The 16,357-nt window shown below is 42.6% G+C and overlaps 1 protein-coding gene across 1 annotated transcript; it reads right to left on the bottom strand.

The window, feature by feature from the left end:
• Nucleotides 1-1,611: 1,611 nt before the first annotated feature.
• txlnbb (taxilin beta b) lies at nt 1,612-15,753 on the bottom strand. The gene is made up of 10 exons (XM_029675942.2): nt 15,647-15,753; nt 13,801-14,041; nt 13,446-13,537; nt 10,354-10,524; nt 8,039-8,233; nt 5,881-6,000; nt 5,559-5,633; nt 5,328-5,420; nt 2,880-2,975; nt 1,612-2,380 (listed from the first exon to the last, which is right to left on the bottom strand). The coding sequence occupies exons 2-10, from the start codon at nt 14,030-14,032 to the stop codon at nt 1,712-1,714; spliced, it is 1,743 nt and encodes a 580-aa protein (XP_029531802.2). The 5' UTR covers nt 14,033-14,041; nt 15,647-15,753; the 3' UTR covers nt 1,612-1,711.
• Nucleotides 15,754-16,357: the final 604 nt, after the last annotated feature.

Here is a 16,357-nt window from a genome sequence, read left to right as displayed (position 1 = left end):
ATGGCAAGAAAAGCTCAAATAAGCAAAGAGAAATGACAGTCCATCATTACTTTAAGACATGAAGGTCAGTCAATACGGAAAATTTCAAGAACTTTGAACGTTATGATGAAACTGGCTCTCATGAGGACCGCCACAGGAAAGGAAGATCCAGAGTTACCTCTGCTGCAGAGGATAAGGTCATTAGAGTTACCAGCCTCAGAAATTGCAGCCCAAATAAATGCTTCACAGAGTTCAAGTAACAGACACATCTCAACATCAACTGTTAACAGGAGACTGCGTGAATCAGGCCTTCATGGTCGAATTGCTGAAAATAAACCAATAAGAAGAAGATACTTGCTTGGGCCAAGAAACACGAGCAATGGACATTAGACTGGTGGAAATCTGTCCTTTGGTCTGATGAGTCCAAATGTGAGATGTTTGGTTCCAACCGTTATGTCTTTGTGAGAGGCAAAGTAGGTGAATGGATGATCTCCGCATGTGTGGTTCCCACTGTGGAACTTGGAAAAGGAGGTGTGATGGTGATTTATTTAGAATTCAAGGCACACTTAACCAGAATGGCTACCACAGCATGCTGCAACGATATGCCATCCCATCTGGTTTGCACTTAGTGGGACTATCATTTGTTTTTCAACAGGACAATGACCCAACACACCTCCAGGCTGTGTAAGGGCTATTTGACCAAGGAGATTGATGGAGTGCTGCGTCAGATGACTTGGCCTCCACAATCCCCCGACGTCAACCCAATTGAGATGATTTGGGATGAGTTGGACCGCAGAATGAAGGAAAAGCAGCCAACAAGTGCTCAGCATATGTGGGAACTCCTTCAAGACTGTTGGAAAAACATTCCAGGTGAAGCTGGTTGAGAGAATGCCAAGAGTGTGCAAAGCTGTCATCAAGGCAAAGGGTGGCTACTTTGAAGAATCTCAAATCTCAAATATATTTTTTATTTGTTTAACACTTTTTTGGTTATTACTACATGATTCCATGTTGTTTCATAGTTTTGATGTCTTCACTATTATTCTACAATGTAGAAAATGTTTAAAAAATAAAGAAAAACACTTGAATGAGTAGGTGTGTCCAAACTTCTGACTGGTACTGTATATCAGCGTACTCCCAGCTGTATAAAGTCCTCAACAACAAACATTCTGCATTTCCTTACATGTAGAGAGAGATAGAGAGCAATAACAGTAGATAATCTGTGTAACATCTGTGTGTGCTGTTCAAAGGTTAATATAATGTGATGAATGAGATAAAGTTGATTATTACTAAATGCATTGGCTCTAATATAGTTGATCTCACACAGGTCTTTACATTCAAAGTTAATGGTTCTCATTAGGAAAGGTAGCTATGCTAGATGTCTTACTGGTAGTTTCTCGTCCATAGTTCCTCAGCTTCCTTTTTCTTGTTCACAGAATAATAATCAATGTATTTTATTGTTTGTAAACATATCTGGTAATCACGTACAATACTAATCATTTAATCTATGTAGGCTAGAAGCTGCATCATTTAATCTATGTAGGCTAGAAGCTGCATCACCAGTGCCTGAAAGACTGGGCTTTAATTTAGTATCAGCACACAAGTGAATATAAATGATTTATGAATGGACAAGAACACGTTTTTATTGTTTATTGTTAAAAATTCCATTCAAACAAGTTATGATCACATGGTCTCCATCTCTGATTGTATTTACTGTAACTACACCGACCCTAATCTAGTCAACTGACTCCATATCCCTATCTCTCTGCTCCTGGGCTTCGTCTTCTTCAGCTGCTGCGGCAGAATGGGCTGATGGGCTGATCGTCTCCTCTGTCGTCTTTTCTCCGTTACACCCCTCTGTGTGATTCTTCTCTGGGGCCTTGGTTGCCTCGTTACTGGCCTCTGGGGCCTCAGTGTGTCCATGTGGCTCTGTGGTGGTCTCCTCCTCTTCCTCGTTGTCAAAGAATTCAGGCGGCACGACGTTGGAAAGGGTGAAGGACATTTGAATCTCCTGTAGACGGGCCTTCTGGGCCTTCAGGTCAGCCAGCTCTCTGGTCAGGGGGGTTGCAGGAGCGGGATTTTCAGTAGCAGGAGTTACGACTGCGGGGGTCTCTATAAGAACAGGGGTTACGACTGCAGGGGTCTCTATAGGAGCAGGGGTTTCAGGAGCAGGGGGTTCAGTAGCCCTGGGTTTTTCAGAGGGTGTCTCACTGGGCTTTTCAGTAGCAGGTACCCCTGGATTCTCCTTCTCTTTTGTCTCCACTACACTGGTGGCAGCCTCTGGATTGGCTTCCTGGAGCTTATGAGAGAGACTGTTCCTCTCCTCCTGCAGTGCCCGGCACAGTTTCTCCAGCTTCTGAGTCTTCAAGGTGAACAGCTCAAACTCCTTCTCCTTCAAGGTTTTCTGAATGGGGTAAAAAAGATACAGGGTGAGATTCATCAAGATAAATCACAGCCATCATCCCAAATGTCCTTCTATTCCCTATGTGGTGTCTATAGCCAATAGGGCTATGGTCAAGAGTAGTGCACTGCACGAGGGAATAGGGTGCCATTTGGTACGCAAACATTATCTCCACCATGAGTCAAAGAAGATCTACAGTCATATTTAAGTCTTTGTTGCTTGTTTGTCTTTCATTGGGGCGGCAGTGTAGCCTAGTGGTTAGAGCGTTGGACTAGTAACCAAAAGGTTGCAAGTTCAAATCCCTGAGCTGACAAGGTACAAAATCTGTCGTGCTGCCCCTGAACAGGCAGTTAACCCACTGTTCCTAGGCTGTCATTGAAAATAAGAATTTGTTCTTAACTGACTTGCCTGGTTAAATAAAGTTAAAAAATTAAAATGTCTTTGATAGAGGGGGAACATAAAAGCACACTGGGTAATGGATGAAACATGTATGGTATCTTACATCTGTGAGCATGTCGATAAGAGCTTTGTTGCAGCCCTCGAAACGGCTTTTCCATTGGATAGACTCCTTCTCCAGCTTCCTCATCTTCTTGGACATCTACAAGACAACAAAAAAAAGACAGTTCAATTGAAAAGTAAGGGATAATCAACAAGGGGCTATGCGCTCTACGGAAAATAATGAACGACGTGGAAGGTGTGTTCCACGACACGCTTGCAGAGTTCAACCAACCTTCCACGGAGTTGCATTATTTTCCAGAGAACGCATAGAGCCCAGAGTTGATTATCCCTGTTATACAATGGCTATAATTGAACACATTTGCCGCTAGAAATGTGTTCATTTGCAGGTAGAAATCTGTTAAACATCAACTGAAATAGCTCACAAGTTTACTAGATACGACAGTAACTGTCAACTGCCTTGGTTACCGAACAAACAGACTTGCTAGTTTAGCTAACCAAACCATCTGTCCTAGCTTGCTATTATGAATATCGAATTCGACAATGCCAATAATGTTTTCAATTCGACTTTTGCTTTCAAAAGCAGCTCAAAGCTCAAACAAAGAACATGTAAGAATGAACTATAGCCACCTACAGTGCATCTACCGTGCTTTATAAGGCACGGGGGGGTATATTGACCATATACCACAAAGCCATGAGGTGTCTTATTGCTATTATCAACTGGTTACCAACCTATTTAGGAAGTAAAAATAAATGCTTTGTCATACCCGTGGTATACTGTCTGATATACCACGCTATCAGTCAATCAGCATTCATGGCTCAAACCACTCAGTTTATAATGGGTATTATACCCATGGTTCTAATCCTGAATGCTGTATGGTTAAAACTGCTTTCCAGCCTCTGGATCTGACATATACAGACCCAGATTCGATCCCAGGCTGTGTCGCAGCCGGCTGTAACCGGGAGACCCATGAGGCAGCGCACAATTGGCCCAGCGTCATCCGGCTTAGGGGAGGGTTTGGCCTGCCAGAATGTCCTTGTCCCATTGCGCTCTAGTGACTCCTTTTTGGTGAGCCTGGTGCATGCATGCTGACTTCGGTCAACAACAGTTGTACGGTGTTTCCTCCAACACATTGGTGCAGGCTGGCTTCCGAGTTTAGCGAGCAGTGTGTCAAGAAGCAATGCGGCTTGGCAGGGTCATGTTAGCGGAGGCTCTCGTGGCTCTCGACCTTTGCCTCTCCCGAGTCCGTAGTGGAGTTGCAGCGATGGGACAAGACTGTAACTACCAATTGGATATTTTTTTAATGAAGAAAACACATTCCAGCCGGTGTCTATTCCACAAGTTACCACCGGCTAAATCTATGACGTTAAAATATCTATTTACAATCCACTGTCTCATCAGCCCAGCCAGGGAAATTATAAACTTCATCTCCGCTATAAAAAGCATCTAGACATTATCTCACATTTCATTTAGACTAACATTTAGTTTTCAACAGCGGAAATTTGTATAAACCTTCCTGTCTGTCTCTCCGACTTTTGCAACATTGTTTCAATATTCAAATTTGATCTCCAGCTGTCCCATAGTAATGAACGTGTCGGGACGAGACAGACAGGCAGGCAGCATTTCTCAGCCAGTCAAAATCATGAATCAGCTGGCATCATTTATGGATATATACAAAGAAATGTTAATTGAAAAAAGGTTAAACAAAACCAAGTGCAGCTCGTTTGCAGTCTTTCCAGCTTCAGTTCGAAGTGATTGTGTTAGCTGTGTTGTTGGCTAGCTCCCCTGAACAAGACAAGTGTGCAGATTTTCTATGCCAGCCGAAATCACGCTTCATTATCTCATTGTTGTGGATGTACCCAAATAAATGTCACTAGAAAACAGTTTAAACAAATGCAAATGCAGCTACTTAGCTTTTTTTTCTGGCTGTACTTTTTTACGTGACTGTAAGTAGCTAGCAAGCAAGGGAAGAGAACGTTGCCAGCCAGTATGGCAATGTAACATTTAGAACCAACGACTGGGTCCCGTCCATAGATACAGAACAAAAAGACTGAACGACTGGGTCGTGTCTCTGGCAACCGTACCAATAGAACGAACGACCAGCCGACTTTGGTAACAACCCTACATTTGTGAGTCGGGACTATATCTTTTGGATGAAATAGTATGAATAAATTCATAAAAATAACGTTTTTAATGAAAATATGTCAATTATTATTTGAATATGTTGGTAACCCGTTGTATGAAAGTGATAATGCCCCCAAAGCCGGTGTTTGGAAGATATATTGGCACGGTTTGCTCTAACAACACCCATGCCAATATCCTCCAAACACCAGCTTCTCGGACATTGTCTCTTCAATAATGCAAGCTCTAGAATGCCCTTAGAGCCAATCAGATATTAGTATTCAACAATGCCATGGCAACACCATTGGTGTCATAAGATTATACATAAGGTCATCACTATAGGAGATATACTGAGAGTAAGACTTTGGCTACCTTCTCCATGTCCTGTCTGAAGCTGGCGTACACTCCATTGCTCTTTGACACAGTCCCCTGGATTTCATCAAACTTTTCGGAGTACATGGAAATCTGGAGGGAGAAATGAGAAAGTTAAGTGTGTGCAGCAGTATGTAAAAGAGAGAGAGAGGGTAGGGGAGACAGACAGAGAGAGAAAGAGGGGAGAGAGAGAGAGGGAAGACTGACAGAGATAAAAGAGTCTCCATTTACCTGGGCCTGCATCCCTTCCTCTTGTTCTTTCAGAATCTGCACCTTCACCTGCGACCGTGCAGCCTTATTTATCAACTTCAAAAAATGTAAAATGAAAATATATCAGTTGTGAATTCTTTGCCTTGTCACTGAATAACATTTTTCCATTATGTTTTTTCATGTGTGTAGCTTATTCCATGCACTGATCTTCAATAATATACAGCATATGAATACACTATATGTGATGAAACTCTTCTCAGAGTCAATATGACCTGAAAATAAAATATTTTTAAATTGTGTAAAATCTATTAAGTCAGTCAAGTGCTGCAAGATGCTAACTTACGTGGTCTTTCTCTCGCTTGTGCTTCTCCTCTCCTTCTGCAATGATCATGTTTGCCTGTTCAAGTTTAGTTTCCAACAGCTTCTGCTGCAGGTCTCTATGTTTAAACACCTTTTCCAGGTTCTGTGAGGTAACAAGAGGTAGATTGGGTCACTTTCACTGAGACAAACACTACACGTTTTACACAGCGTTTCCACAGGTAAAGAGTGGCAATGGCTGGTTTGTATCATTGGTGTATTCCTAGTGGTAATATTTTTGCTTGAAATGTGAACTTTGACATCCCATAACCCGAGCAAAGCTCATCAGACACTAACAATAATGAGAAATGAGACAAATGAACCACTGAGCATGCCCTTGACTCAAGGAGGAGCAAGCTTATATTGTCACACAGTGACCCCTATTGTTGCATGGGCCTGTTGTGTTCAATCATGATGGGTTTCTATCTCAGTTGAGTATTGGATTGATTATAAGTGTGTGAAATGTGTGTGATGTGAAGTGTGTGTGATGTGAAGTGTGTGTGATGGATGTTAGAAAAATACACAAAAGTTGTGTACAATTTAATACTAACATTGTAACATTTGTTTTATTTTAAAGCATCTTTGAGATTATCATTGTCATGAAAAACCCTATTTAAAATACATGTGTGATTGCGTGTTAATAGACAGTACCAGTCAAAAGTTTGGACACACTTACTCATTCAAGGTTGTTTTTTTGTGTGTTTTTTTTAACAATTGTTCTACATTGTAGAATAATATGGCATTCTTCAAAGTAGCCACCATTTGCCTTGATGACAGCTTTGCACACTCTTGGCATTCTCTCAACCAGCTTCATGAGGTAGTCACCTGGAATGCATTTCAATTAACAGGTGTGCCTTTTTAAGTTAATTTGTGGAATTTGTTTCCTTCCTAATGCATTGAGCCAATCAGTTGTGATGTGACAAGGTAGGGGTGATATACAGAAGATAGCCCTATTTGGTAAAAGCAAAGAGAAACGACAGTCCATCATTACTTGAAGACATGAAGGTCAGTCAATGCAGACAATTTAAAGAACTTTGAAAGTTTCTTCAAGTGCAGTCGCAAAAATCATCAAGCGCTATGATGAGGACCGCTACAGGAAAGGAAGACCCAGAGTTACCTCTGCTGCAGAGGATAAGTTCATTAGAGTTAACTGCACCTCTGATTGCAGCCCAAATAAATGATTCAGAGTTCAAGTACCAGACACATCTCAACATCAACTGTTCAGAGAAGCCTGCTTGAATCAGGCCTTCGTGGTTGAATTGCTGCAAAGAAACCACTACTAAAGGACACCAATAAGAATAATAGACTTGCTTGGGCCAAGAAACACAAGCAATGGACATTGGACAGGTGGAAATCTGTCCTTTGGTCTGATGAGTCCAAATTTGAGATTTTTGGTTCCAACCGCCGTGTCTTTGTGAGATGCAGAGTAGGTGAACAGATGATCTCTGGATGTGTGTTTCCCACCGTGAAGCATGGAGGGGGCGGTGTGATGTGTGGGGGTGCTTTGCTGGTGACACTGTCAGTGATTTATTTAGAATTCAAGGCACACTTAACCAGAATGGCTACCACAGCATGCTGCAACGATATGCCATTCCATCTGGTTTGCACTTAGTGGGACTATCATTTGTTTTTCAACAGGACAATGACCCAAAACCCACCTCCAGGCTGTGTAGGGGCTATTTGACCAAGGAGAGTGATGGAGCGCTGCATCAGATGATCTGGCCTCCACAATCATGCGACCTCAACCCAATTGAGATGGTTTGGGATGAGTTGGACCACAGAATGAAGGAAAAGCAGCCAACAAGTGCTCAGCATATGTGGGAACTCATTCAAGACGGTTGAAATGCATTCCTCATGAAGCTGGTTGAGAGAATGCTAAGAGTGTGCAAAGCTGTTTTCAAGGCAAAGGATGGCTACTTTGAAGAATCTCAAATATTAAATATATTTGGATTTGTTTAACACTTTTTTGGTTCCTACATGATTCCATATGTGTTATTTCATAGTTTTGATGTCTTCACTATTATTCTACTATGTATAAAATTGAATGAGTAGCTGTGTGCAAACATCTTACTGGTACTGTAAGTAAACACATTCAGTTTAAACTGCACTACAATATCCAGAACGTTTGTAACAGGGCTCCGTACCGCCTCTCTTGCGTCGTACTGGGAGATGAGGCTCTTGAGTTTCTCTGCCAGGTCACTGTTCTCCTGACACAGCTTGGTGTTGCGGGTACTGTGCTCCTCGATCTGGACCTGGATGTCCGTCAGTGTGCTCTGGAAGTGAGTGGTGATGTCCTTCCTCTTCAGGTCGTCCTCCCTACACCTCTGGAGGGTCTCCTCCTGAACAATCACAGAATACAGGATGATGCACCATTAGGGTTTGTCCCCAATGGCACCTTATTCCCTATGTATTGCACTACTTTTGACCAGACTCTGGTCAAAAGTAGTGCATTACATAGGGAAAAGTATGCCAGTTGGACTCCCAGACAAACTCATGTAAGGAGTGAATACACAGACAGTGTATTTACATACTAACCATACACCTGCCATATCATTTTAACTTAGTGAGGGCCACTGGTTGTTGCATCAGACCCGGATCAAATAAATATGTAAAAGTATTTGAGATACACTTTGATTTAGCTTGATGTTTGAACATTCAATGCTAATCCATTGGTTCCATTTTAAAAGGCAAAAAAAAAGTAAAAAAGTAAATCAATAGCAGTTCAGGTATTTCAAAGTAGTATTTGATACAATTCTGGTTGGCGGTACTAGTCAGTGAGAGGAGAGCCTCACCTTGGACATGTTACACAGTGTTATGGGTACTGAGGCACACTATATATACAAAAGTATGTGGACACCCGTTCAAATGAGTGGATTTGGCTATTTCAGCCACACCTGTTGTTGACAGGTGTATAAAATCAAGCACACAGCCATGCAATCTCCATAGACAAACATTGGAAGTAGAATGGCCTTACTGAAGAGCTCAGTGACTTTCAACGTAGCACTGTCATAGGATTCCACCTTTCCATCAAGTCAGTCAGTCAAATGTATGCCCTGCTAGAGCTGTCCCAGTCAACTGTAAGTCCTGTTATTGTGACGTGGAAACGTGTAGGAGCAACAACGGCTCAGCCGCGAATTGGTAGGCCACACAAGCTCACAGAACGGGACCGCCGAGTACTGAAGCACGTATCACATAAAAATCGTCTGTCCTCGATTGCAACACTCCCGACCGTATTCCAAACTGCCTCTGGAAGCAACATCAACACAAGAACTGTTTGTCAGGAGCTTCATGAAATGGGTTTCCATTGCCGAGCAGCCGCACACAAGCCTAAGATTAACATGCGCAATGCCAAGCATCGGCTGGAGTGGTGTTAAGCTCGCCACTATTGGACTCTGGAGCAGTGGAAACGGGTTCTCTAGATTGATGAATCACGCTTCACAATCTGGCAGTCCGACGGACGAATCTTGGCTTGGCAGATGCCAGGAGAATAATGGTCTGTGGCTGTTTTTCATGGTTTGGGGTAGGCCCCTTAGTTCCAGTGAAGGGGAATCTTAACACTACAGCATACAATGACATTCTAGACGATTCTGTGCTAGAATGTCAAAGAAGGCGCTTTCCTGTTTCAGCATAACAATGCCCCCGTGCACAAAGCGAGATCCATACAGAAATGGTTTGTCGAGATCGGTGTGGAAGAACTTGACTGGCCTGCACAGAGCCCTAACCTCAACCTTATCTGAGAAATTTGGGATAAATTGGAACTGCGAGCCAGGCCTAATCGCCCAACATCAGTGCCCAACCTCACTCATCAAGTCCCAGCAGCAATGTTCCTGTCAGGCGTGTGCGTACTTGTGGTGAAGTCAGGTGCAGGAGAGCAGAGAATTGTGAACAGGCGCACACTTTATTTCGACAGGAGAAAGATTACAGACCGGCGCAGCTGCTTCAAAAACCTCCAGCCAACAAGGCAAAGTGTAAAGCGCGCAAAAACAGTCACAAATCGTAAATGTTTAACAATTCAAACAAGCTTCGTGAAAATACACGGAAATAACGAACGCCAACCTGGCGCGTTACAAAACACTTAACACACAAACAATTTCACACAAAGACATGGGGGGGGGGTGGCAGAGGAATAAATACATGCAGTGTGATTAGGGAATGTAAACCAGGTGTGCAAAACAAGACAAAACAAATGGATAAAAATGGAGCGGCGATGGCTAGAAAGCCGGTGACGTCGACCGCCGAACGAACAAGGAGAGGAGCCGACTTCGGCGGAAGTCGTGACAGTTCCAACATCTAGTGGAAAGCCTTCCCAGAAGAGTGGAGGCTGTTAAAGCAGCAAAAGGGGGACCAACTCCATATTAATACCCATGATTTTGGAATGAGATGTTTGACAGGCAGGTGTCCACATACTTTTGTAGTGTAGTGTCATGTAGTGTAAATCATGCTACAATGAGAGGCTCACCTTGAGGGTCTTGTTGTGTCTCTGCAGCTCCCTACACAGGGACTCCAACTTGCTGCGGGCCAGAACAGCCCTACTGTGTTCACTCTGGAGCTGGTCCTTCTCTTTCATCACCTGGAGAAGCTTCTTCTGCAGAAACTTCAGCTGCTTCTGGTCACCCCGGTGCTCATCCAGCTACACACACACACACACACACACACACACACACACACACACACACACACACACAAATAAAGACACAGAAACACAAACCCACACACATACATAATTTTTCCTCTTCACAAACAAAACTACAAATGTAGTATAAAGTGCATTCAGAAAGTATTCAGACCCCTTAACTTTTTCCACATTTTGTTACATTACAGCCTTTTTTTTCTCATTAATCTACACAATTCCCCATAATGACAAAGCGAGAAAAAAAATGATTTTTTTGCAAATAAAAAAGAGAAATACCTTTCTTACATCAGTATTCAGACCCTTTGCTAAAAAAAAAACTAAATTGAGCTCAGGTGCATCCTGTTTCCATTGATCATCCTTGAGATGTTTCTGCAACTTGATTAGAATCCACCTTTGGTAAATTCAATTGATTGGACATGATTTGGAAAGATGATTTGGAAAGGCACACATCTGTCTATAAAATATCCCACAGTTGAAATTGCATGTGTTGTCCGTAGAGCTCCGAGTCAGGATTGTGTCAAGGCACAGATCTGGGGAAGGGTATCAAAACATTTCTGCAGCATTAAAGGTCCCCAAAAACACAGTGGCCTCCATCATTTTTATATTGAAGAAGTTTGGAACCACCAAGACTCTTCTTAGAGCTGGCCACCCGGCCAAACTGAGCAATCTGGGGAGAAGGGCCTTGGTCAGTGAGGTGACGAAAAGCCTGACCGTCACTCTGTCAGAGCTCTAGAGTTCCTCTGTGGAGATGGGAGAACCTTCCAGAAGGACAACCATCTCTGCAGCACACCACCAATCAGGCATTTAGGGTAGAGTGGCCAGATGGAAGCCACTCCTCAGTAAAATGCACACAATAGCCTGCTTGGAGTTTGCCAAAAGGTACCTAAAGGACTCTCAGACCATGAGAAACAAGATTCTCTGGTCTGATGAAACCAAGATTGAACTCTTCGGCTTGAGTGCCAAGCGTCATGTCTTGAGGAAACCTGGCACCATCCCTACAGTGAAGCATGGTGGTAGCAGCATCATGCTGTGGGGATGTTTTTCAGAGGCAGGGACTGGGAGACTAGTCAGGATTGAGGGAAGGATGAATGGAGCAAAGAGATCCTTGATGAAAACCTGCTCCAGAGCGCTCAGGACCCCAGACTGGGGGCGAAGGTTCAGCTTCCAACGGGACAACAACCCTAAGCACACAGCCAAGACAACGCAGGAGTGACTTCAGGACAAGTCTCTGAATGTCCTTGAGTGGCCCAGACAGAGCCTGGACATGAATCCAATCTAACATCTCTGGAGAGACGTGAAAATAGCTGTGAAAAAGGGGTACACATTTTTTATTTAAAAATATAAAATTAAAATAAATAGCTGTACAGTGACGCTCCCCATCCAACCTGACAGAGCTTTAGAGGATCTACGGAGAAGAATGGAAGAAACTCCACAAATACAAGTGTGCTGAGCTTGTAGCTTCATACCCAAGAAGACTCGAGGCTGTAATTGCTGCCAAAGGTGTTTCAACAAAGTACTGAGTAAAGGGACTGAATACTCATGTAAATGTGATATTTCGTTTATTTTTATGCAAACATTTCTAAAAACCTGTTTTCACTTTGTCATTATGATGTATTGTGTGTAGATTGATGAGGGGGAAAAACTATTTAATCCATTTTACAATAAGTCTGTAACGTAACAAAATGTGGAAAAAGTAAAGTGGTCTGAATACTTTCTGAATCCACTGTACGTCTAGACCAGAGATGGCCCACCTTTTGAAAACCCTCGGATGAAATGTTATATTTATTTGGAATCAGTCGGGGTCTCTGTTTAATGATGCGAAATATAATAGTAGAATACACAAGGTGCAATTTCGAAATGTTGTTGTGCATCAGCAGTTCTCTCTTGTTATGTCAGTCACTGATAGTCACTCAATTAGCCCATGTCAGCTAACATTTTTTAGATTAGTACGTTAGTCTAGCGGCAAGCTATCTTAATTTGGTAATCCCGGTTGAATTACCACCCGGGGGGCCTGGATTGATTTTATTAGTCAGTCTCACTCAGATATCACACTAAAAATGACAAACATTTCTCTCCGCTGTCATGACGTGCCCTGTGGGAAGGATCATATCTCTCTCTCTCTCTCTCTCTCTCTCTCTCTCTCTCCCGAACTGCCACACCCCTTCACACAGGTGTGAACAGTCTTTAGACATAGTTTCAGGCTTTTTGGATATAAAGAGAATCTTTATGGAACAAAATAAACATGTATTGTGTGACTGGGAGTCTCGTGAGTGCAAACATATGAAGATCATCAAAGGTAAGCGATTATTTGTATTGCTTTTCTGACTTTCATGACCAATCTACTTTGCTGCTAGCTGTTTGTAATGTTTTGTCTGCTGAGAGCTGTCCTCACATAATCACATGGTTTGCTTTCACCGTAAAGCTTTTTTTAAAATCTGACACGCCAGGTGGATTAACAACAAGCTAAGCTGTGTTTTGGTACATTGCACTTGTGATTTCATGAAAATTAAATATTTTTAGTTATTTAATTTGAATTTGGCGCTCTGCAATTCACCGGATGTTGATGAAAATGATCCCGCTAAAGGGATCGGTGCTCCAAGATTAAAAAACAACAAGAAAATGATGCCGTCTGGTTTGCTTAATACAAGGAACTTGAAATTATTTATACTTTTACTTTTGATACGCAAGTATATTTTAGCAATTACATTTACTTTTGCTACTTAAGTATATTTAAAACAAATACTTTTAGACTTTTACTCAAGTAGTATTTTACTAGGTAACTTTCACTTTTACTTGAGTCATTTTCTATTAAGATATCTTTACTTTTACTCAAGTATGACAATTGGGTACTTTTTCCATCAGTACTAACTCTGAAGCATGGATCAACACTGCCTCATGGATCAGCATGCCCCGCTCACCAGCTCAGCATGTTTCTTGATGATGGCCTCCAGTTTCTGCTCTGGAGTGCCGAGCTTGTTCAAACTCTGCATCAATAGCATGGCCTCTTTACCTGAACAGAGATCGTGTTATAGTACAGTTAATAACACAAAAACTATTGATACACTGTAACACTAGAACTATTGATACACTGTAACACTAGAACTATTGATACACTGTAACACTAGAACTATTGATACACTGTAACACTAGAACTATTGATACACTGTAACACTAGAACTATTGATACACTGTAACACTAGAACTATTGATACACTGTAACACTAGAACTGTTGATGCTGAATAGAACCAAAGAAGAAGAAGAAAATAACCCACCAAGGCTTTTCAGCATCTTCTTCTCTAGTTTCTGGTCCTTGGCAGAGCTCTTCTTAGTGACCTGCTCCTTCAGCGCCTCCTCTTCCACCTCCTCCTGCTCCGTGGGCTCCTCACTGGCCTCCTGGTAGGTACTGATGATGTCCTCTAGCTGCTTGCTCAGGTCCTCTGTCAAGTCCACCTGACCCTGACCCTGGGCTGGCTCCCCCTGGCCACTCACCTGACAAGTCTCCATTCTGATAGACTAGCAACGAGAGAGAGAATGATACAGCATATAATTAGAATGACTAAAACGAATGTGGTTATATTCTAGTTCAATGTTCCCATGAAGGATGGTCATTAATGAGACAAGACCTAGAGACTATGCGCTATTACACAAACTCACAATGCAAATCCTCCGATTGGTTCCTCATGCTCGGGTAATGAAAGCAATCAAATACGCTGAGTGTACAAAACATTAGGAACACCTTCCTAATATTGAGTTGCACTCTCCTTTTGCCCTCAGAACAGCCTTAAATAGTTGGGCATGGACTCTATAAGGTGTCGAAAGTGAGGTGTTGCGCGTGAAAAATCCAGCAGCGTTGCAGCTCTTGACACACTCAAATCCGTGCGCCTGGCACCTACTACCACACCCCTGTTCAAAGGCACTTAAATATTTTGTCTTCCCCATTCACCCTCTGAATGACACACGTACACAATCCATGTCTCAATTGTCTCAAGGTTTAAACATCCTTCTTTCACCTGTCTCCTCCCCTTCGTCTACACTGATTGAAGTGGATTTAACAAGGGACACCAATACGGGATCATAGCTTTCACCTGGATTCACCTGGTCAGTCTATGTCATGGAAAGAGCAGGTGTTCCTAATGTTTTGTTTACTCAGTGTATACTAATATACTTCTACTATTATACTACTGTATAAGGGGAAAACATTCAAGCCAAGGTCAATCCAAACTTCAACAGAATAGCTTTAACATCATTTCCAATATTATTAAAACAGTTTTCTCTTGATTTGTATCTATTTAATGACCCTAAATGACATAGTCAATCAGATTCACAACTTATAATATATCAACTGAAGTCTGGTGGTAGAGCTTGACTGTGGCCTGTTTATGTGCATATAATTAGTCTGCTGCCTGGGTGCAAAGCCTCTACTCATTCTCCACTTCCCGCTGCTCAGTGCTTTCACAGGCAGAGCTGAGTTGTCAGAGCACTTGCCACCTGTTCTGGGCACACATGCTATTTTAGGAACTTCTTAATATGGTCATGTTATTTATTTATTTCAAAACCTCACTTTAGTTGGTGTAAATTGTAGTAGTATATGGATTGATGAAACTAATACCAGCACTTGAAATACCCAGAACAGTGAGTACACAACAGAGTTGCAGTTGCATTTTACCCAGAAGAAGTAACACATGTATTTTTATTGTAATACTATATTCCACAGCTTCCTGTCTAAAAATGGGACACTTTTGCATGTGTATGTATTTCTAATGAATCTTTCAGATAGAGCAGTGTGATTGGACATCGCCCTCCAAGCAGCCTGCCTAATCCATTCCACCAATGACTTTTGGAACCGAACACTAATTTGATACAACAGTAGGCCTATATTGTACTTGACAAGTTCACGGAAAAATGTCAAAGAACAAGTGGTCCACCGCAACACAAACTGTACACTACTTCACAAATATGACGAAGCTGTTACCCATTCCAAAAAATACAAATAGCTTATCCAAAATACTTTCAAACATACCCCACAATGCCACAGGAAGACAAGAAACAAACACCCATGAAAATAGTTCTGTCTACATCCCACCCAAAACGCATACGAGATATTGAAATGATTCTTACCGGAAGGTCCTGGAAGGTCTTACTAGAAGGTCCTGGGTATATGAGAAAGACAAGGAGAAATGAGAAGGAGGAAAAGAGCGAGAGAGAGAGAGGGGGGGGGGGTCTGGCCCACATATAGAACAGCTGTGAAAAGACCTCAAAATAAACCCCAGGGACACAACTGACACCAACACAGAGAGAGGGACAGGGGAACATACTGACACCAACACAGAGGGACAGGGACGCAACTGACACGAACACAGAGAGAGGGACAGGGACACAACTGACACCAATACAGAGAGAAGGACAGGGGAACATACTGACACCAACACAGAGAGAGGGACAGGGGAACATACTGACACCAACACAGAGAGAGGGACAGGGGAACATACTGACACCAACACAGAGAGAGGGACAGGGGAACATACTGACACCAACACAGAGAGAGGGACAGGGGAACATACTGACACCAACACAGAGAGAGGGACAGGGGAACATACTGACACCAACACAGAGAGGGACAAGGACACAACTGACACCAACACAGAGAGGGACAGGGACGCAACTGACACGAACACAGAGAGAAGGACAGGGACACAACTGACACCAACACAGAGAGAGGGACAGGGGAACATACTGACACCAACACAGAGGGACAGGGACACAACTGACACGAACACAGAGAGAGGGACAGGGACACAACTGACACCAACACAGCAAGAGGGACAGGGG

Source organism: Oncorhynchus nerka, linkage group LG12 (genome assembly GCF_034236695.1).
Source record: "Oncorhynchus nerka isolate Pitt River linkage group LG12, Oner_Uvic_2.0, whole genome shotgun sequence".
NCBI classification, from domain to species: domain Eukaryota; kingdom Metazoa; phylum Chordata; class Actinopteri; order Salmoniformes; family Salmonidae; genus Oncorhynchus; species Oncorhynchus nerka.
This window is presented reverse-complemented; position numbering and strand designations above follow the sequence as displayed.

Coding starts and splice junctions, on each gene's coding strand:
- txlnbb (XM_029675942.2), bottom strand. CDS start 14,032: ATGGAGACTTGTCAGGTGAGTGGCCAGGGGGAGCCAGCCCAGGGTCAG. Junction 8,234..10,353: donor GACACAACAAGACCCTCAAG/GTGAGCCTCTCA, acceptor GTGATTGTTCAG/GAGGAGACCCTCCAGAGGTG. Junction 2,976..5,327: donor TCAGACAGGACATGGAGAAG/GTAGCCAAAGTC, acceptor GTTGTCTTGTAG/ATGTCCAAGAAGATGAGGAA.